The sequence below is a fragment of the Uloborus diversus genome, chromosome 5 (genome assembly GCF_026930045.1).
Source record: "Uloborus diversus isolate 005 chromosome 5, Udiv.v.3.1, whole genome shotgun sequence".
NCBI lineage: Eukaryota > Metazoa > Arthropoda > Arachnida > Araneae > Uloboridae > Uloborus > Uloborus diversus.
Genome location: NC_072735.1, coordinates 95,809,340 through 95,832,351, shown reverse-complemented (window position 1 = coordinate 95,832,351; position 23,012 = coordinate 95,809,340). Strand labels below are relative to the sequence as shown.

The 23,012-nt window shown below is 33.4% G+C and overlaps 1 protein-coding gene across 4 annotated transcripts in view; it reads right to left on the bottom strand.

Annotated features, from left to right (window-relative positions):
* The window catches only part of LOC129222882 (uncharacterized), a 260,010-nt gene that overhangs the window by 5,735 nt on the left and 231,263 nt on the right, over window positions 1–23,012 (bottom strand). For all 4 annotated transcript variants that reach the window (XM_054857445.1, XM_054857446.1, XM_054857444.1 and 1 more), the window contains 4 exons: window positions 19,685–19,872; window positions 12,995–13,057; window positions 9,049–9,223; window positions 926–1,101 (listed from right to left, as the gene is read on the bottom strand). In XM_054857445.1, coding sequence (XP_054713420.1) covers window positions 926–1,101; window positions 9,049–9,223; window positions 12,995–13,057; window positions 19,685–19,872 — 602 coding nt within the window. The remainder of the gene's footprint in view (window positions 1–925; window positions 1,102–9,048; window positions 9,224–12,994; window positions 13,058–19,684; window positions 19,873–23,012) is intronic.

Below are 23,012 nucleotides of genomic sequence, written 5' to 3'. Positions count from 1 at the left end.
TTGAACTTCATTCTAACTTTTAGTCAACTGTAATTAACGCTTAAAAATGAAAAAGAGGTTTAATGGCGTTATTTCGCTTGTTAACAATCGTTTTGAGATTTTTTCTTTGCTCATTTTAACAGTTTTGGTGTTTTTAACGAGGAAGGAAATTTTATTTTTCGACCTTCGGGTTTGTCACTCTTTTGTTTCCTTCTTATATATTTTTGGCACATTGTATTTTACTTATTTTCTGATTTTGCTAAATGTTTTGAATTTTCAGTCATTTCGGCTAACATTCCTATTTTCATTACTGGAAACAGGAAATTTGGGTCCGCCAATCAAAAATCCTTGCATGTTTTAAATATTTACACTAACAAAAAAAAAAAAAAGGAAAAAATTAAAAATCACAATTGCAAAATTAAAAATCTACAGTTTTTTTTAAGTAAACCGAAAATTTTCTGCTATGACTCTAACAAGAAAGCTATCAGGTGAGATCAAAACGGAAAGAGATATAGGGAGTCACTATACTTAATTGATCGAAATTTGACCACAAGCCATATTATAATAGTTGAGGAAAACTTAACCTGGTAGCGTTGTAATGCTGTGATTAAGATCTGCGTCGCCTTCACAATGCTGCCAAGTCAGGTTTGCCTCAATTTTAGTTATATTCGTGTCTTAATCCTAAGATATAAACTAAAATGAAACAAACATGGCTTATTATTTCATTAAAATTGAAACAGTTTGCAGTTTGAATATCACCCCGGGAAATCTTACTTCTTTTTGATGACTTAATTTTACAATAATGAATATTACCTGTTTTAGTGAAAAGGTTTTTCATAGCTTAATGGCTAAATATCAGAGAGCAAAACGTTATCCGCAGTTTATCCAACAACGTCGTACCGATTCTATTGTACTTAATTAAAAAAATATATGTACATATACAGACCTGCTCCCAGTACACTCTTTTCTTTTCATGACTGAGCAGCTGGTAGATCAACATCGAACACGATATACATAGAAGAATCCCAAGAACAGAAAAACTGAAGAGAGCGCGCAGGCAAGAATACAGGCTCCCATGAACCACTTCGCAGTTGGGGGTGTTGTTAAACACAAAGCGATGTGCTGAAAACAAATGAAGCAATCAACAAACGAGTCTGATGAAATATCTACAAGCAGGGAAAATGATTTGAAAAAGTTCGCTGAACATAATTTTCAGCAGAAAGGAATACTATTTTTCAATACAATTTCCATTGAATGTCTAATATATTGAATGATTAAATATTATATTTTATTTTAATTAATTAAGGTTCGTGCACAAATGATAATGCTGTCTGACTTTGAGGAGGAAAGGAGGGGTGGAGTCATTAAATTATCAGTTTGTGACAAGACAATAGGAGGGGGGGGGGCGCTGTCAAGGAACAAATGAGGTAGTGAGAAGCAAAGGGATGTAGGTGAGTGACAAAATTAAAAATTCGGAGATGTCTAGTGTTAGATGAACCTCCCCTCTGTCTTGGGGCAAGAAGATGGTACTAGTGGCGCTGGTAGGATTTAGAAAACTTTTCAATGGAAGCCTACCGAGGACCTTATCTTTAAACGCGTTTTACTCAAAGCTTGAAAATGTCCACTTACATCCCTTTGCTTCTCACTGCCTCAAATGGGAATCAGTGACATCATTCATGGTGTAAAAAATCATGACATCATTCATGAACATCCCCTTAATATGACACATAATATGCTAATATGTACTTTTTCAATGTGTCAGCATATTATTTTTAGTATTTAATCTAATTTTCATAAATTTTGAACTTAACTTGAGGATTAAAAAAAAAACATTTTTAATGTCTTTAAAATCGAATAAGATTTGTTAATTTTAATTATGGTACATTTATAAAACAGGAGCTATAGTTAGTTATTTAACATTGCACGCTTATGTAATTAACATAATTTTCAATGTGTAAATTCACAATATTCTATTCAGTGTATTTTCTACTAACATTTAAGCTGCTGTCAAAGAAATTAATAACAATAAAGTTTGATAATTAAGCAAGATATCTTTAAGAACATCAAAGTGCATACATAAACCATTTTTAGCCTGTGATTTCTTGTTTAACTGATGCAATTTTCGGTGTTTCAGCATATACAGACCATAATAATTTCCCATTGATACTAAATTATTTTCCAGTTAATGATAAATAATTTTTAATGCATGTTTTACCTCAATTAAACAAAAATAAATACATATTTTCAATATTTTTTATCAATTAATATGAACTCAAATGTGTCACTACATATCACACATAAAATTATATCAAGTAATTCATGGTACTCTTATTTTAACATTAATAAGAAAGGAACATACTTTTAAATTCAACTTAATAAAGTTAAATATATTTTACAATCAGAGTATTTGGTTTGATGAATTATTTAAAGTTTTTTACACATAAAGTTAAAATTACATAACACGAACTAATTCCTTTCAATAACTTGCATAAGCACCATGATGAACAGCTATGCGCTACATAACTGCTGCTGTAACCCATACCTTTCATCTCCAATACAATTTCAAATCATACAAAACTGTGCAGGTCGGTGTTATTTAACATATGTGAAAACTGTGGTCTGAAAGATTAATTTCGTAGACAGTGCTTTAGTAACGATACTATCAAGAATAGAATAAAAGAGTAAAAATACTGTTCAATCTCTTAAAAGAAAACATTTTTGATGATTTATTAAAAACTAGTGGCACCGCACGGCTTTGCCCGTAGTAGAAAATTAAAAGGTCATTGGTTCGCCTGTATATTAACAAATAATGGAGGATGAATTTCTCGCCAATTGGTTATGTTAAATGGCTCGCCCATGGCTCATAACGGTTCCACGTTATGCTGATTTCGTAATTTACTGTTCCACGTTGTGATCATTTGCTCGGAAAAAGTTTCTTGAAATTAGAATATAAAAAGAACAAAATCGAATTTTCGAAAAATCGCTTCGAGGTGCACACCCCCATTCTACAAACTAACTTTGTGCCAAATTTCATGAAAATCGGCCGAACGGTTTAGGCGCTATGCGCGTCACAGACATCCTACAGACATCCAGACATCCTCCGGACAGAGAGACTTTCAGCTTTATTATTAGTAAAGATTGATTTTCCCTTACTCAAAAAGTTTATAACTTTTTCCCCCGTAATTAATCACCTCCGTTCTTTTTTACCGTAGGTGGAAAATATTTTACAAAGGAATTTTTCCGATTTTTCGATTTAAACCGTATTTGAGACGATAAGATAATTATTTCGAGTAGAAAGGTCTATTTTTGGGCAAAAAAAAACTAATTTTGGAGTAAAAAAAGAACTAGTTATCGAATTGTGAATAAAAAATGACAACGTATATAAAGTACAAATTGAGAATGAAAAAAGGTTAAAAAACCAGCAAACAGCTGTTTCGGCACTCTAAAATACAAGTGCCATCATCAGTGCAATTAAAAACGAAGACAGGTTCACCAGACTAAAACACAGTCGAGGCGAACATTGGAATGAGAGACGAGTTGTAAAAGATATGAGAGCAGTACCGGAAACGATGACGTCAAGGTTACGTCAGAACTCAGGAGGACAGTTGCACTCAGTAGAAAACGTCAAGGACAAAAAATAAATCAAAAAACAGACTTCCAAACATTGGGAAAAGGGGGAGTGCTAGACAAATCATTGACGATTAAATTAGCATTTTTCCATATGTAATATGACTCCCAAAAATCTAAATCATGAATGGACGAACACTCGTGAATAACTTTGGCGGAAGAAAAAATAAAATTATGACCGCAGGACCAACAATGTTGAGCATTAGAGGAGCGTTTGAGATCCTGTTTTTTGACGTAATTTTCGTGTTCTTTTATCCGGAATTTGAGGGATCGTCGAGTCTGCCCAATGTAGGCCAAATTGCACTGGCAGGAAACACTGTAAATGCCCCATTTGTCAAGGTTCTGAACAGGGTGTTTAAGCTGTGAAAATTTTAATTTATTAACAGGAGAAAAAGTGACGGAAAAATGAAACTTTTTTAAGATTTTGGCAATTTGTAGACGAATTTTAGGAAAAAAGGGTAAGACAACGGGACTTGAATAGTTCACATTAGCAAGTGTTTGATTTTTGTTAGTTGAGCTACATAGCTTCTTGGTATCAATAATATCTGATGTGAATCCCCGATCCACCGCAATACTTCGTAGGTAATTCAGTTCTGAAGAAAGTAAATTGGAATTTGAGCAAATGGCTAAAGCACGGTAAATAAAAGATCTAAAAGCAGCCAATTTTTGTTTAGGAGGATGAACGGATAACTTGTGGGGGGGGGGGGAAGAGAAACAGCAAAGGGTTTACGGAAAACAGTAGTTGTAAACGTATTCTCATGACGAGTGATGGACACATCAAGAAAAGAAAGATGATTACCAGATTCCAATTCCACCGTAAATTGAGTATGTGGGTCAATAGTATTTAGGATGGATAAAAGGTTATCAAGGTCACTGACAGACGAGTCCAAAAGCACAAGAATGTCGTCAACGTACCTGATGTAAAAATCAAATTGTATAATTTTAAATAATTTAAGTTCGAAATAGTGTATGTACAAATCGCTTAGAATTGGACTCAAAGGATTACCCATAGCAAGACCTTCAGTCATCCGGAAAAAATTACCGTCGAAAACAAACGTGTTGAGTTTTAAGCAAGAACGTGTTAAATTGCACAATTCATTGATCTCAAAGTAGGAAAAGTGATGTTCAGTTAATCTCATTTTAAGGCAGTCTAACGCACCTTCAACAGGCACGTTAGTGAAGAGTGATTTCACATCAAAAGAGGCCATTCTATGGTTATTTAACTGAAAAATTCGAAGTTTGCGAACAAAGTCAAGAGAGTTCCGAACAGTAAAACAGTTGCTGGAAAGAAGAGGTGAAAAAACGGAAACTAAAAATTTGACCAATTTATAAGAAGCACTACCAATGTTAGAAACAATGGGGCGGAGAGGAATGAGTGGTTTATGCACTTTAGGTAAAGCGTAGAATCTGGAACATTGTGCAACAGAAGGAATCAAGCGTTTTTTGTGAAAATCTGGAATCAACGGAGATGACTTAATGGCGTTCCTGATAGATTTTAATTCTTTACCACAAGGATCTTGTTTGATTTTTTCATATGGCCCGTCTAAAATTAAGTTATTGCATTTGTTGATATAATCTTTTTTGTTTAGAACAACAATTGGGCCCCCCTTATCAGCGTTTGTAATGACTAAATCAGTGTTAACACATAAATCTCTTACGGTACGAGTTACATTATATAGCTTGTTGTTATGGAACTGTGAATTGAAGTTGATGTTGTTAGAAATGAGATGACGGATTGAATCCTTCTGTGTGGAAGTTAAAGTACTAAATTTCAAGGCCTTTTCGACCGGAGCAATTAAAAGAGGAAACGACTGTTTAGATGGAGCGGCAAAATTACTATTGAATTTTAAAGCGTTAACTTGAACGGAATTTAAGGAAACATCTGAAAGATTGATGACAGCATTAACATTAACTTTTTGTAAGTTATAAGTTGTAAGATTAGAAGAAACTTTATATAAACTGGTTAACTTTTTATTAAGTTAACTTTTACTTTATTAAGTAAAAGTTATTAAGTATTAAGTATTTGTATAGTATATTGGTATAGTATGGAAAAATAATAAGAACCTAAGTACCAGAGGAAACGCATGCCATTATGGGCAATTTTTTACTTTTATTCCTGTGGTAAATGATATTCTTTCAACTTATACATTGAAGGAGTATACAAATGTATGTTCCATTGGGTTCAAGAAATGAAATGAAGAAATACACACACAATCAACCAAGAACAGCATGTGGTAATGCTGCAATAAAAATGATGCTGTAAAATGGAACGGCAGTACTGCAGTAGCAATTACAAGCAATAAAGTATTCAGGACATGATGTGAATCAAGCAGTAAATGAGATGCTTTTGAGAAAAATAATTTTATTATTCCAATATCGTAGTTATTGAAACACATAGCAAGTGCATCTGTCGGATATACTTTTTTGATCCGTAGAAGAATACGGTATTAGAAATTGTTGCAAAAAAAAAAAAAAAAAATGTGGAGGTCACTTTTTTTTGGGGGGGCAATTTCTGCAAAGTGCTGTAAAAGAATGGCGAATGTTCCAAACTTTTTGAAAAGAAGATTCGCTATTCATTCCGAGAAGATTGTGATGCATAAATATTCGGTTAAAAATATACTCAATTCGAAATTTTACTACATTTTTAGTATCGATTTTTTCAAGTTCATATTTCATAAAATTTTATTTTACAAAATGAACACATTTCTTTTTTCTTTTGAAATAAATGAAATTGTAATTAGAAAACTCTTTTATGTAAGTGTAAGTAATATTCTACAATTATAAATAATTATAAGTGGTAATCAATGCAATTATTGCAATCAAACAATAAATGTAAAATTTGCAAACAAAATGTGCTCACACCATACAAACGCCGGTTGGTAGAAAAATCTACCATAAAAATAAAAATAGAAAATTTAACGGGAAAAATTAAATTTGTATATAATGCACTTACTAGACATAAAATAAATAAATACTAATAAAATTATCACAGTTTATTGTTTTTTTTCGAAACCGGCATTAATGGGTTAATAGCACCGCAGAACTGCGTGAAAGGAAAAATTTTTATTGAAATTCAAAGAAATGCGCAAGGAACTTTTTCAGCGAAACACGTCTGCATACCGTCAAATACAATGTACAGTAAATGTAGGCTTTCCCGCGACAGGGGTGAACGGGTTGCGAGAGGAAATTAGGAAGGAAGGGAGGGAGGATACTCACGCACATTCAGGTCACTCAAATTGTTTTTGACGTTTCTTATATTCAATAGAACTAAGGTGGTATTAGCAGTAAAGCCTCAGGATCGGTTAAAATAGAATTCAAATCTTCTGTTCAAATCAATGGATTGTTTTGTCCAAAATTACACTTAAAATGAAGGCTATTGCTAAATGAACACAACATTAGTTGAAAACAGCTAGGAAACAAGGAATTTAATGTTAACAACGACTTTGACTAATTTTTTTTATGAGAGAGAGAGAAAAACTTAATAGGTATTTTACCTATATAATTCTTAAAGAGACTTAGGGTCCTGAATGATAAACTTTTTTGGCCAGAAAAAAAATTTATTAAGTTGAGTTTCATCCACTTAAGTCGAATTAAGCAATGTCACTCCTTTTCTCGTATAAATCATGGTCTCGTCGTGCGATGATTTCAATGGAGTTGTACATGAAATTTACGAAATGATAAATCTAAAATCTGATGAAATTAACTGAAATTTGTTTCAATTTTCAAAAATTTAAAAGAGTGTGAAAACATGTTGCTCATTACTACATGCTAATTTTAACAAGAAGAAGTTTTCAAGCATATTTTGAAACCAATTTTTGACTTTTTGGCTCCAAATTTACAGCTATCGTTCTCAATCCCGAATGAAGATAATAGGTTGTTTTGGAAGTTACCAAGGGAAAGTATTCAAATCATAGTATTGAACGGAACAATGGGTCACATGAATCCGCTTCATGGGCCACATATGGCCCGCACCACTGATCTAGTATATAGAATCTCAACAGCTAATCCGGAGAATTTTGACCGGGCCTCAATTTTTTTCTGCCAAGTTTAAAAAGTTTTTTTTCAGTTGAAAAAAAAATTCATTATAAAATGTTGTACGGTATTTTTACGTACAAGCTATAGGTTTAAGATCCGAAGAATCTATTATTTTGTGTTTGAAAGTTGGCAATACTGAACTGTATTCACATTTACCACTTATCACGTTTCGTATATTTTTTTCTCTTTTTTAAACTGAGCTCGATTTCTTAATTACTTTTTTAAACTTCTGTGATTTTATTTTACTCAATAGATAATAACTCCAGTTACTGCAAATAAATAATTTTTGTTACTAAAACTATTACATAACTTATCTAGAATTTCTTTTTTGTAGAGAGGTGGTTTTGTAGAGAGGTGGTTTTGTAGAGAGGTGTCCTTTGTCGCGAACACAGGTTCGCGAAATTTTTTTTACAAATTTTACCGGCCCGTAGGTCAAAAAAGATTGTGAAAAGATGATCTAGTGGTCCCAATGACATTGCATAATTTGTAGAAATTTCAGTTACTATTTCAGTAATTGAAGAGCGTAGCTGCAAAAATAGGTAGTATCTTAAATTTCAATTTTTGAGCAAATGCGTTTTTCTTCATTTTTTTCTCTTACTAGAATACCAAGGTGGACCAAGAACCTGAGACAGTCAGAGAGTTACGAAATGATTTAAAAAAACAGGAAAAAAATCGTAACTTACATCTTTTTGAAGCAACAGATTTGACAATTGTTCCTTTATAATTGTTTCTTTAAAACATTTTGTGGAGATGACTACTTTTGCAGCTATACGCTTCAATTATTTGCAAGTGCAATTTCTTAGGTTGACAGGTCAGTTCAGAACCAATTTACTCTTGCGAAAAGATCTTTTGAAAACTTGAATACGGAAAAAAATGGAGACAAAAAAAGTATTTGCGCCAGTACTTACGGAAATTTCAATCATAATGTCACAGCATTTGCCATTAATTTTAATTTCTAAAACTGTACACATTTTATCATTTAAAATTTGATATTAAAGCTTGACCACGGAGAGATGGCGTGTGAACTGAAGGGAAAAAAAGTCACTTCATTTTGTAACAGGTAGGATCAGCGAGAACATGCGAGCAGTGAAATCGCACGTTCTTTCTTATCCTACCAATTACAAAACGAAGTGATCCGTTTACGCTTCGTGTTCACCCGTCATCTCTCCACGGTCAAACTATAAATACATCACGATATGAATAAATAAATAAATAAATAAATACAAACATTCATTTGCAAAAGATTTGTCACGTAAATGGTTTGAAGCAATCCTTAATTCAATCATCTTATAAATGGATCAAAACCTTTCGTCAAGAATCACGTAACACTAACATAACACATGCATGAGCTCTTCACTACTCGCGAATTGCCATTTATGCCCCGAAGATTCTACGAATAGATTTTACCTTCCTGAGCGTTGTGGTCCCCAATGGCGGAAACACACATGCACGTCTTGGATTGTGGCGTGTAAACGCACTCGTGCAGCGTCTGTAGCCGGTTCATGTGCACAACAGTGGTGGTGACGGTGATGACAACACACAAGAGAGCGCAAATAAGGCAACAACCTCCAGCCATCTTCATCTGCAGAAAAAGTATTACTTCTTATAAAGAATTGTTTTCGCTGGGTTGCATTAATATATGAAAAACTATCAGAAAGTAACAAAACTTCCGTATTTAGGAAGATAGAAAGGTCAATGTTTCGGTCAAGTTGAAGCTTTCGAACAGAAAAACGTCTTTTGGAGGTAGAAGTATCAATAAATGATCAAACTTAAATTCTCAAAACCTTTGAATGTTGTAATAAATACTTTTGGATACTCATTTACCAAATGCAAAACATCAAAACCTTTTTTAATGTAACTAAAGTTTTTAAAATTTATCCTAAGCTAAAAAGAAACGTTTTCCACCACAAAACAATTACACTGCAAGAATAAAACATCCAAATAATGTAGGGGAATGTGGGGGAAAGTGAAATAGCGGAGCAAAGTGTAATGGTGAAATATTAAGAGCCAGTTTTTATAAGAACCGGGCAGAAATAGGGTGTTCAGATATACACCACTTTTGATTTCTCAAATTTTTATGGTAGATTCTTTTAAAATTTTAGAAGACACGTATTTTTTCTTTTCCTCCAAAAAAATTCGAGGACCTGTAAACATTCGTGAATTGGGGTCCGACGTAGAGGTTTTTCCAAATCAGAGTTTTTTAAAATTTGATTATTTCTGTGTATTGAGCATCAGCTAAAAAAAATCCTTGTGTTGACAATATGACATTTAGTACATCGTAAATTTTGTGGCTGACCTTCAGTGGACCCTGACAGGGGTGGCTAAACTGTGCCAAAGAAAGTGAAAATGTGTTAGGTTTGAAGCACTGAGGCTCCACCATGGTTTTTGTACGTAGTTTGTGTAATAATATACATAAATTATTCAATACCTTCATTGTTGCATTGATCACCCTCTGCGCTGCAAAAAAATGGCGGTTTTTGTAACGAAAAATGCTTAAAAGTGCAGTTTTCACAAGCCTTTGTCTCAGTGCACTGAGGGTCAGTATAGAGCTTTACTTGCATTTCGAACTAGAGTATGCATATTTTCACAAACAAGGGACAGAAATATGGGCAAATTCTTTTCAAGAACACAATAAGTATTTCAAAGAGTAAAATGAACTATTCAGTTTTCAGTTCAATCAACATATCCGGGTTTAAACTTTCCCCCAGGGACTTCCAGATACTTTTTAAAAAACTAGTATGATCAAAAACTTAACATAAAAGAGTTATAGACCTACAAGTAGACTGATTATGCTTACTCGCATACTTTATAATATTATAACTGGAAGCAAAGTGAAACAAAGCAAAAAAAAAAAAAAAAGGTTGTTATTGCGTTAAATACATAAGTTATTTGTAACACTCTTTTGAAGGTGTTTTAGGTATATTTTTAAATATTTTTATTAAGATAGCATTTTACGTTCGATAATTACTTATTTTCTGCCATTTTAGGTTGTACATTACAGTGACAAAAATTATTTTCTCTGTACTAAACTACCATGATAGCAAACAATTGCAAAGTCATATTTTATTACTTATGATAAAAGCAATATTATGACATTATAAAACAAGAATACAATTGCCTAACTGACTGGTGGAACAATAAAAAAATGCAAGACAAAGCATAACTTGAGTACAACTAACTGGATGCATCGTTAACTCGTATGCAATTTCCTCATCTTGAACTGCATTTTATGAGCCTGCAGAACCATTGCCCATAGTTCTGTCATTTGTTTGTGAAAATACACATACTCTAATTTGAAATGCAGATATCCAGTTCTACACTGACTCTCAGTGCGCTCGTGAAAACTGCACTTTTTAGCATTTTTCGTTACAAAACCGCCATTTTTTGGCAGCGCATTTTTTGGCAGGGTGAGCCATGCAATTAATGAGGGTTTTGAATAATTTATACACATTATTACAACGTACAAAAACCATGGTGGAGCCTCAGTGCATGAAACCAGGAGGCCTCAAATATGTCATTTTCACTTTCTTCGGCAAAGTTCAGCCACCCCTGTCAGGATCGGCAAAGGTCAGCCAAAAAATTTACGAAATATTTCATTTGAGGCACTAAATATCATGTTGCATTCGAAGAATCCACTGTACAATTTTTAGCGAAATCAAAAATGGCATGTATCTGACCTGCCTGACTCATATAAAAACTGGCTCTTAACCCTGTTTTCAGCGCCACCTATCTGCTATTATTTTAACCATGTAGTATGTCAGTAAACGTTATCTCTGAAATTAAAGCATGTACAATTTCAAACATTGATACTTATATTGTAATATTTTGTAGTAAATCAAAACTTATTTTTGTTAATTTAAAATGATAAAGTTCTTATTGTTAACATTTTAAATATTCATTAAAGCCTAATAATATTCGTTGCAGTATTTTTTATTTTATATTAGGCTTATTTTTATTTTTAATGTTTTTTACAATTAGTCAACTGCATACTGGGCAAAGTGAAACAGCTCACTTCGTTTACTCATTTAATAATTTATTAAATCACGTATGTATTCATTTATTAAGTAACTATTTTAAAATCCTTCGTTTAATAATTCTCTTATTTACCCATTAATTCACTTCTTTTCCTATGCATTCACTATTTTGTTTACTTATCTGGTGTACAAATACGTTTTAAAGGATTTGTTTTTCAAGTTTGACACTTCGTTGTGAAAAAATGGTTTAATGTTCATTTTTCAAAACATTGTCTGTCGTTGGCCACTACCTTTTCCCATTTTTCTGGCAATTTTCGGAAGCCATCTCGAAAAACGATGCGTCTTTTAATGCGATCCACGAATCGATCCATTTGGACTTCTTCAAAAGAGAGGAACTGCTGATCTTCAAGAGCATGTGTCATCTTCACGAAAACAAATAGAAGTCCGAAGGGGCAATGTCTTGGCTATATGGCGGGTGGGGTAGGAATTCCCATTTCAGCGTATCAAGGTATGTTTTAACCGGCTGCGCAACATGCAGCCGTGAGTTATCATGTTTCAAAATTACCTTGTCGTGCCTCTCCTTATATTGTGGCCGTATTGAGTTCGGTTAAATTGTTTTGTACTAATCTTTGTCCAAAATAACCTCCAATTCGGCATCCTCAAACTTTTATGGTCGTCCATCGCACTTTTTGTTATTGGTATTAAAATCACCAATTCTGAAACGTCTATGCCAAAACTCACATGTGGAAATCTATGTTTTGTTGCCGTAAGCTTCTTGCAGCATTCGATGGACTTCAGCTGCACTTTTCGTCAAATGGAAGCATAAAAGTAAACTTTCCCGCAAATTGTGTTTTGTTGGCACAAAATTTGACATATTCAGACACACAAAAACTATATTGTTACCACTTCAGCGAAATGTCACATACTGAAAATGAAAGCCTAACGATGAGGTTATAAAATGAAGTTAGTTGCAACATTGTCCGTTTCGATTTAATACCATTGACCCCATCTCTTGAAAATCCTTTAAAACTTATTTGCACACCAGATATTTATTTATTAAACAATTGAAAATAAGAACTTAACCGATATTCGTGGAAGAACATTTGGCATTATTCTAAAGAACACTATAAAAAATTGTTCATGAAAAACAATTTTGAGGATTTTGAAATACAATTCAGATATAAAAAATAAAGTGAAGTGGAATATTCTACGAAAAATTGAATTTAATTATAAAATAACAATGTTTAAATATACATAAATTGTTAGCAGTAGTTTGGACTAACATCATAAAGGAATCGCTTAAACTTCCAGCTCATACAAAAAGGATGGGAAGTTAAAATTATCAGAAATTGCAGATTATGAAATAAAATTAAGCTTACCAGAAAGGCATATCTGTTCCTTCTTTTAGCAAAGCACATCACTATTAGACCAGTTATAATGAACTAAAAGAAAAGGCGAAATGAGTAATTTATTGAGTGGAAATTGAAATAAATAGTCAAACGTAACGAAAAATGAAAATAAAATACGAAACACAGATGGTGTAATGTTGGTGAATATTTTTCTCCGATTCGATGTTTATTCTTAGGTTTTTAAAATATTGTCCAGTTTCATTTACAAAAGAAGTCAAACAGTTACACAAGCAAATGTATTCTTTTCAACTATGCGCTTATTTTAGGTTTTAGTAAAACTGAGTTTAGCTATTTGTGACAATAAGCTAAAGCAGTAGCCCTCAACCTTTTCTGTATTGGACAACTTGGTACCCTTCCAAATTCCAAGCGGACCAGGAGGTGGATACAAGGGGAGGGTCATGACCCCAAGACCAGGGCAACGCCGTCCCTATGTGCGAGGTCGTGCAGGGCGCAATGGCGCCAGAGTCACAAAGACGCAGAGCTCTATTATTCAAAAATGCTCCAAATGAGGGAATCTTTCCAATAAAAAAAAATAATGGAATGTTTCATAAAACCCAGTTCCTGGTAAAATTTGGTGCCCGTCTCACAAGAAAATCTGCACATTTTTCATGTGGTTGCTTTCAAGAGAGGGAAAAAAATTACCCGATTTTAGTGCCCCTAAAAATTATAATGCCCAGGTCCATGTACCTGCCCGACAGTGCAGGTACATGGACCTGGGACCTTCATCAGGCCCTGATAATGTCTCATACTCTAATGGTGGCTGTGAAACTACGCTACGCATAGAAACAAGCAATCCTCAAGCTACCTATCTAAAAGGAAAAATTATTGTCTTGTTGTGTCTAAACATGCTATTCAAAAGAGCAATCTTTTACACTGAAAACACGTGATGCTAATTGATGCATACATTAGCATTTTTCTTCCTAATGTGGAGCCGTGAATTCTGTTTCGGTATGTCTATTAGTACGAAAGGCTGTGCATATGAGAAATTTTCTATTCCCCGTTTTATATCACTTGTGCGTAATATTTGTGTATTAACAATTTTGGTGAACTTTTTAGTTCCAAAAAGTAACGACTAGACCATAATTTCTCAATCCCCCCACCCCTCCCCTTCCCTTTTCTTCAACTATTTGTGTGTGTAAAAAAAAAAGCTTTGGACATGTATTTGTTCTAGATATCATGTTTTTTAGAATTATTGGTTTTGACACGGGGGGGGGGGGGTTCAGCTTCAGATTTTAAGGTGGGATATCTTCCGGCACACTTCAATTTAGAAGTATGAGTTCCGTGCTGTCATGTTTTAACACGTAAAACAATAAAAAGGCAATAAAAGTCAGACAAAATAAGGCAATAAAAGTTTGATTAATTATTCATCAATTAGAGAGATATTTATAGCGGCATTAACTTTGATATTTAATTTTTTTTTCTTCCGAAACGCATTAACATATCAGAGGAGCTACTGAACTCAAAATAATATACATTTTACACGTTTTGTTTTCAAAATTTAAATTGAATGCCAAACGTATTTTTTCTACATCATATTTGTTTACAAAACCTCAATCCAGGTGTTAACTATATTTTCGTCGAACGCCACTGCATATAAAGGCGCTCAAAAGAGACATTGCACGACGGCGCCGATTAGGCTTGGCGCGGGCCTGCTCAAGAGTCCCTATATAGGGACTCTAATGACCCCCAACCTCTCTGGATGTGATAACTGGGCTGTCGGCATCTTGCATGAAGTTCTGCCTTAGCCTTGGCTTAAGGGCGGTAACTTACTGCTCAAGTGTATTAATATTTCACTTATGCGGCATTTTAAATATCTATTTTTCTGTAATTCTGTATGAATAAATTGTTAAACGTAATAAAATGTATCAATACCCAGATTCCAATATAATATTAAATTAATATGTTTTGTTCTATAGAAATCATTTTATATATATGTATATTTTTTGTATACCATTAAATAAATTGTAACTTTAGGATAGCGTCAATGAAATTACATTATTCGAAAATTGACGGGTGAGTGGGTGGGGAAGGGGGTCATAAAAAGTTTAGAAACTCCTGTTTATAAATAAGGAAGAGGTGGTAAAGCTTAACTACGGAGAGATAGCGGATGAATTTTAAGAAAAAACATTTGTATCATTTGGCTGTTTGTTGTTATTTTGTAATAGATAGGATCAGCGAGAACGTGCCTCTTAACACCTGGCACTTTCGGATGATTCTACCAATTACAAATGATACTAATGACTTTCCTCTTTAAGGTCATCCGCCATCTCTCCGTGGTCAAGCTCCAATTTGGAATCATGCTGGTTTTTTGGAACGCCTTAAATAATAGAAAAACAATCAATGCCCCAGTATCGAAGAACAAACAAAATCACAAATAGTTTTATCGTACCTGGATACAATAGTTTAAATGAGTTTTGAGTTTCTCACATAGTTTACTGAATTTTGAGATACTTTAAAAAGAGAAATTTAATTTCACGAAGCTATCGCATTCAAGTCATTAAATTTGGCACAGAGGTAGTCTAAAAATCTCCTAATCTTTTTGATCTATTCTTTATTTAACTTTCTTTTTCTCTAATGTTTATAGCAATCAATCTTAAAATCTTCATATTGAGGTTAGTTCTAAAGCAGCCAATAATATTTAATTAAAAATTGAGCGAAGAAATATAGAGTAAACGCTATTCCTACAAAGCTATATACTGCCATTTTGTGTAAAATTTGCTCCAGATGTCTTTGTACCCGTTCTCTCCACGCAATATAAGTGCCCTATTTTCGTTGAAGTTTTAAAAATGAAATATAATTTAAGATTTATTGGGTTAATTTTTTAAGAATTAAAATATTTATATCCTTCATAGCCTCTGAAATTAACATCAGGTGTCACCCAACCGATGGATATTTCCTGGTGCGAACTGCCCTCTCTCAAGAAAGGTTTTTTTTGACTTAGCAAGAAAGCTTTCTTTTCTATCAAGCTACAGCTTTCAAAAATTGAAAGCATATGAGTTGAAACACATCTGTTTGTTGAACATAAAAAGAGAAGTAAATTGATCCTTTTCATTAAAAAAAAAGGGATCTTTAAGTAATATCACTTTAGAAATCGCAACTATTAGAAAATTTGATTTTTAAACTGAATTTCTAACATAGTATTCATCTTAGGTTTACAATAAAATACAACGCGAAAATTTCATAAAACGGAATTAATTTTCCAGTCTATGTTTAGGGGTTTTTCTTTCTTCCCGTGAGGGGGAAATTTAAAAAAAATATATAATAATTTAATAATAAAGAAGTCGAAGTCGGGCGTTTCAAAATCCAGGAGTCGGAGTCGGCCGTTTTCTTTGCGTCTGCCAGCCCAGGTCTTAATGCACAGTGTGTAACTATCACTTTTAAGTGTGTAAATGAACTATCACTTTTTTTTTTTCTTTTCAATGAGGGATAGGCCGTTTTGAAGACGTAGTGCGATCCCCCGATATGGCATCCAGTCTTTCCCGTGCCACTATTAAGGCGCGGATGTCAATGCCACAGAGAATTTTGACGTCCAGATGGCCTGAATAAACGAATTACAATAGACTTTTTAATTTAAGAAGCATGAAGTACTGGAATCATGTTATCTAAAGCAATTTCATTTATCTATTCAAACGACACGAACTAGCATTTAATTATTTCTAACAGCGAACAAACAATGGAAAACATGAGATTTTATCTTTTAAGCTTAGAACTGCTGGAAAAAAAGGAATGCATCAATACACTTTCAGAACTTATTTCCAGAAATGATCGTTTCGAAAGATTACGTCGAAGTACCTGGATACCAAGCACGATAATCCCCCCCCCCAGTTGTGACAAGTCACTAATTTCAATCCAAATATAACCTCAGAAACGTTTCCTTTGTTTTCTGAAAGGGAAGGTAACATTTGAGTCGCCTTAAATGAAATTAATATTGGTTTAGCGTTCCCCGGTTATCGTTACTGTTATTAGAGCAGGCTAATTTCCCCGTTATCGCGTCACTGATCTACAAACCAGATCCTTTGAGCTACAGCGAAGTGAAGCTATGGACGATGATGGACATGAGTGGACTGACGTGCAAAAGCCACAATTAGGAATTAATTACATTTGCTATTATGTATGCCGCGCTGGAAACAATCGGAGTATGAAAACGTGTTGCCGGTTTCACGTTTAGATCATATCGTCGATTTAGAAGTACAATGTAATTAATATGAACAAACTTCAGGTGAGAATCAATAAAATGAGATTTGTCGTCTGCAATAATTAATAAAAAAATAAATAAAGGAATAACAATAACAAATAAATTAAAAGAAAATTAAAAAAAGAAAAAAAAAACATTGTGTTTACACATGCGAAAAAAATAGAGGATAATATGAAATCTTAGTCAGTAAATTTCATTGGCTACATCACGATCATGGATCACGTGGTCACTGTCTCCCAATTGCAGGGTTGCCAACTGCTCCGCAAAAATGGCGAAACTCCGCGCGAAAAATGCGGAGCAAAAAAGTTCTTTTTGCTCCGCATTTCCCGGCGAACGCTTTCAAGCTTAAATTTTGTTATTTTATCATAAAAAAACATGAAAAAATGGGATATTAAAGATTCTTATACTCAGAGAATGAAATGGTGATTAAAGCTGTTTTATTAATTTAAAAATATTTTTTTTTTATACTTTAGTGCTTAAAATGATTATTAACGCTCTAAACCATTTTAGATAAGTGTTTTTAGTTATTTTTATTGATTTTTATTCAAAATTCCAAACTGCTCGGCAAAATTTTAAATTGCTCCTCAAAATCAGCGCAGATGCTCCTCAAATTGTTTCTCCAAGGTTGACAACCCTGCAATTGTAAAGACAACAGGTATCGAAACCAGAAGATACGGTAAAGCGAAATTAACAACCAATTTTGGTCGCTTAACAAATCAGAATGTTATTTTGACAAACTAAATGGCAACGTCAGCACTTCGTTATAGCACAGCAATTTTACCAACGAAGCTCAGTTATCCTATCTCACGGTTAACTTTAAAAGTACTCGAGTTTAACTAGGAGCTTTTTCAGCAGTGAAAATGATTGTTAAATCGGTTCACAAATGAAAAAACTAAAATAAAATGAAATAAAGGGACAAAACTGAGAGTGACTTTGGGAACGGTGTTCCTACAATGGCCGTATTTTCAGTTCTTCAATTTTACTATTAAAGCTTCTGTTAGAAAATTATCAAAATCATATTGTGCGTTACACTATTTTTCCCGAAAAACGTGCAATTCTTGACATAAATGCGATATGTATAAAAAAAAATCCGATATTGTGATACATAAACAAATATTACGATATTTTCGCACGCTGTCTACAATAAAAAAATATTGATCTTCGTGGGTTTCGTACATTGAGTTCATTTAAGAAGGCATTTTCATACCCTCGTACATGTCCATTTAGAGGGGAAATAACTATCACGTAGAAGTTTATGCGGCTTTTCAACGTAACTAAATGGAATAGCTAAATGCAACATTGCACTTAAATACTTCAATAACACATCAGTCCAGTTAAAATTTATTTGAATATTTTTTGAGCACATTCAATCGTAATAATTTAGCATTATTAAATGAAATTTTCAGTACAAATTTTCGACTTTTGTTCATACCAGTACGCTCATTAATTTACTAAATCACTTCTTTCGTATTCTAGTGACTTTTCCGGTGCCCAGGGGCGTAGCTAAGGGGGGGGTTGGGGGACAAACCCCCCCCCCCGAAAAGTTAGTCTCAAAAAAAAAAGAGAGAAAAAGAAGAGAGAAGAGAAAGAAAAAAAAAAGAAGAAAAGGAAAAAATTCCAAGCGATTATACATACATATATATATATATATATATATAAGAAGTAACTCCCCCCGAAAGTCGGGTCTAGCTACGCCACTGCCGGTGCCTGTTGAAAGTGTGGAGAAAACGTAATGAAAACTGACAAAGGGGCTTTTAGGAATAGCCGGCAATTTCAACAGTCAAAGGTTTGACTGACGTGAAGACAAGAAAGGAAACCTTCTATTATTTTGTTTCAAAATAAATAACACAAATGAAATTTTAATTTTCTTTGGGTTTTCAGGGTCCTATGTGGATCTTGCATGTCTCCTAAAATAAAATACAATTATAGCTCAAAAATTCCGGTGAAATTGAAGTTATGGAAATTTTATTATGAAGTATAATTAAGAACTCAGTAAGAAATTGTTTTTAAGACAACAAGTTTAATTTCTCAATCAAAAAATTTTTATACATACAAAACCTTTTTTAAAATTACTTCATTCCATCAGAGTAACTTAAAACTCCATTGCAGAAGATACTAAGTGTCCTACTGTCCAGCTCTGACAAGTTGAGCTATGGCCTTGAACAAGTCCATTTCTTTCAAGGGAGGGCAATCAGTAAGAAGAGGCACTGTTAGGCGTGGTGGGGCTACCATTGCAACCCTTTTATTGGCGAGAAAATCCTGTACCGCTTGCTTATTCTTACCTGAATAGTAATATTGTTCGCCAAATGGCCAATACACTGACAACTTAGTCCGCAAGTTCTTATGCCGTTTTTTCTTACCCCTATTTCAACTAATGGAATCATTGAATCGGTCAGGTAGCGGAGCTCAACCTGCCAGAGGTGTATAGTACGAAAGCTTTACATGAAACGAAAACAAAAACTCACCACAACTCCGGGGACATAAGTTGGTATTGTTTCGAAAAACTGGAGTGAAGAGGTGTAAGATCGAAGGAGGAGGTAAATAACGATGAAAACAATGCCATGGAACACAGATAATCCTCCGCACACCAAGCAAGCGATCACATATTTCTTTATCCACGCTTTCCACCATGGCGCGTTACTGTTGCTGCTTCCTAAAAGAGAAGAAATAAATGATCAGCACAGGTTAAAAGACTTCTCGATTGTTTTGAACAGAATTATGAAAACTACGGGGGATTGAAGTTCGTTAATTCTTTGGTATTTTGGTGACGCGGAGTTGTTTTTTTTTAAAGTTAGATTTAAATTTGATTAGCAGAATATCAAAAAATTAATAATTTGTGTCAAACTAATTATTAACAGTTACAATCCAAAAAAAGGAGAAGTTGCTAATTTCATTGCAACATTCAAGTTATTTTTTCAAGGGCCATTTGAAAAAGTCAAACTTTATTTGGTGCCATGGGCTCCATATTTCTTATGGGCTATAGTGCCAGATCGTACCACGGTGCTTCCTATTTTTATGTCAAATGGATTTATTTTCACCCCGAGTACCACTACTGTGGAACCTCTATCTCCCCCTGTGTATGGGTCATTCTTAGTGCTATTATTGTTATAATTATTTTAATATACGGAAAACATCTTTCATGTAATTAATGAATGTTATAAATGGAGTTGGCATTTGATTTTTGGGAAGGGACAAAGATATTTAAAGAATAATAATTGCAATGCTTGCAGTAATATGGTCCAGAGTAAAAAAAAAAAAAAACCAAGAATAGATATTTTATTATCACAATACTTTTTATTCATTTAAAAATATATTTCCTTGTACTTAAAATCAACTGTACAGGAGAATACGTCAGTTAATTTCTTAACTGAGCTTCTAAGTACAAAAAATGTTCAATTCTCTTGTGAAGAGGAGAAACTACAAAAAAAAAAAAAAAAAAAACCTTTAAAAAAATCCTCTATTAACTATATTGATAGCTTATTGCGATATTTTAAACCAACAATGACCTAGCCATGAATGCTTTTAATTTTGGTTTACTTTTTTGAAAAAATAATGCACAAATTTGAAAAACATTCACTGAAGAAACAATTTTTTGAACCTTTGAAATATAAAAAATCAAAGTGATGTTTCATGTACCTGTTCTACACCAAACTCAACATGAAAGAAACAATTTTTATGTACTTCAGAAATGAATTAAGCAAAAATTTTACAAAAAAAAAAAAAAAAAGTTATTTTATTTAATAACGTCTTCTTCTTCTTCTTATTATTATTGCGATTACAGCTTGATAATCTTATTTGATTAAAAACTGTAAACTTTGTTTTAATACGTAAATCGTAAAATTCTGCTAAAAAAGTTCGAAACGTTTTCGGCAGCACATTCCTTTTTGTCTTGAAAACTTGAAGCTTTCCTGTTCAATGTCGATTTTGTCTACGTAATTTAATCCAGCAAGTGAGCCAACAGACCTAATAAATTACTTTTAAATAAAAAAAAAACCGCCTTCAAAAAATACCCAGGAACTAAAAAGCAGAAAATAACTGATTACACTTACATTCTATTTCCTACCCAAACATAGAAATGAAATTTATTTTACAATTCCAGTACAAAAATCAACTAAACTAAACACCGAATTATAAAATAAACACTGATTTTAATTACTATACGATGAATTAGTTTAAATACCGAACTAATTATATACGATATCTTAATTTTTAATAACCTTTTGAAGTAGGGGCCTCCTATAAAAAAACTACATAACGTAACTGACAACCCACCGAATCCTGAATTAAACACTAATTTAACTATACGCGAAATTAGTCTTTAAAACTAAACCTACTCAGTTACGTAATATAGGTTGCTACGATAACGCTTATAAAATGTAAAAATGCGATATTTTACGAAAAGAACATTATTGTACACACCAGTTTAGATCATTCTAACACATTAAGTAACGAATTTGAGCGTTTAGGTTGAAAGTAGTCAGTAATAATGAGTTATTAAATCCAAAGTAAATACAGCATCTTCCAGGATTGAAACACTTTGCAAAGTTTTTTCCTGATCTTTATGATAAAGAAAATAGTCTTTCACTATTATTAAGCTATTAAATGCAGTATTGAAAGAAGAGACGAGTTGTGTTTCCTCTTCTTGTTCATCTTCATTGGCGGCCGAAAAGTCCATAAGATCAGCTACGGATGAAGCAGAAGCGTTTCTATTTTCATGGATTAACTTTCAACAGAGTGGATTATGTTTAAAAATGCACAGAGGGAAACACCTTTCTTAATTTAAAAAAAAAAATCTCTTTTTTTTTTAACTGCCAAAGGAAAAAGTAAAATGCGGGAAATTCATAAATAACAAACTTTTCATCCGGGTTAAATTAATATTATTAGTGTACGGAAAAACTGGGACCTGATGATAAAAACCGTAAAATGTGGGGAAAACGTAGATTCAAGGGACGTAAAATCGGGATTTCGCAGTGAATACGACCAGCAAGCATGAAGATAAATATTACCATGCAACAGTTTTAACAATTTTTCAAAGCATTTTTTGAGAATATTCAAAGTTATTGAATATTTTCCGCTTTTTTGTCGTTTTGAACCATTGTGCGGCGCAGCGTTGAGAAAATTAATCATCCATGTGCCGCGAAAATTAAATATCGTTCAAGAGAAAGCCAAAACCTTAGGTGGGAAAATAAATATTGGGTTGTTCGGAAAGTCATTTCGTTTTTTTTTTGGGAACATGAGATAGTTTTCGTATAATGAATAAATATTTTATTAAATCATATATTGGCCATTCTGGTCCAACACCTTTTGCCATCTTTCTGGCAGTAACATAATTCCCCTCTCATAAAAGTTTTGGTCCTTGCTGGCAAAAAACTGGTTCAGGTGGTTTTTGACATCTTCATTTGAGGTAAAGGTTTTGCCATCCAAAAAATTTTGCAAACCAGTTCTGGCACTGGCGTACTGTTAACACGCCTTCTCCATACACATCCGTCAATTTTTTTCTCGCTTGGACAGCATTTTTACCTTTTCTGAAGTAAAAAAGTAAAATGTGACGAAAATGCTGCTTATTGCTCTCCATATTTAAAAGGGCACCAACCAAAAACTACTGCGTAGAATTAATAGAACTTTTTCACACACACGCCTTGCAATATCAGCTCTTAAGACATATAATGGTTATGCGGCTTAAGTGTGAAGTTGGTTTCGAAAAAACGTAATTAAGTCCTCTGACGGGAAAAAACGAAATTACTTTCCGAACAACCTAATACACCGATCACAGCAACACCACGTGACCATGAC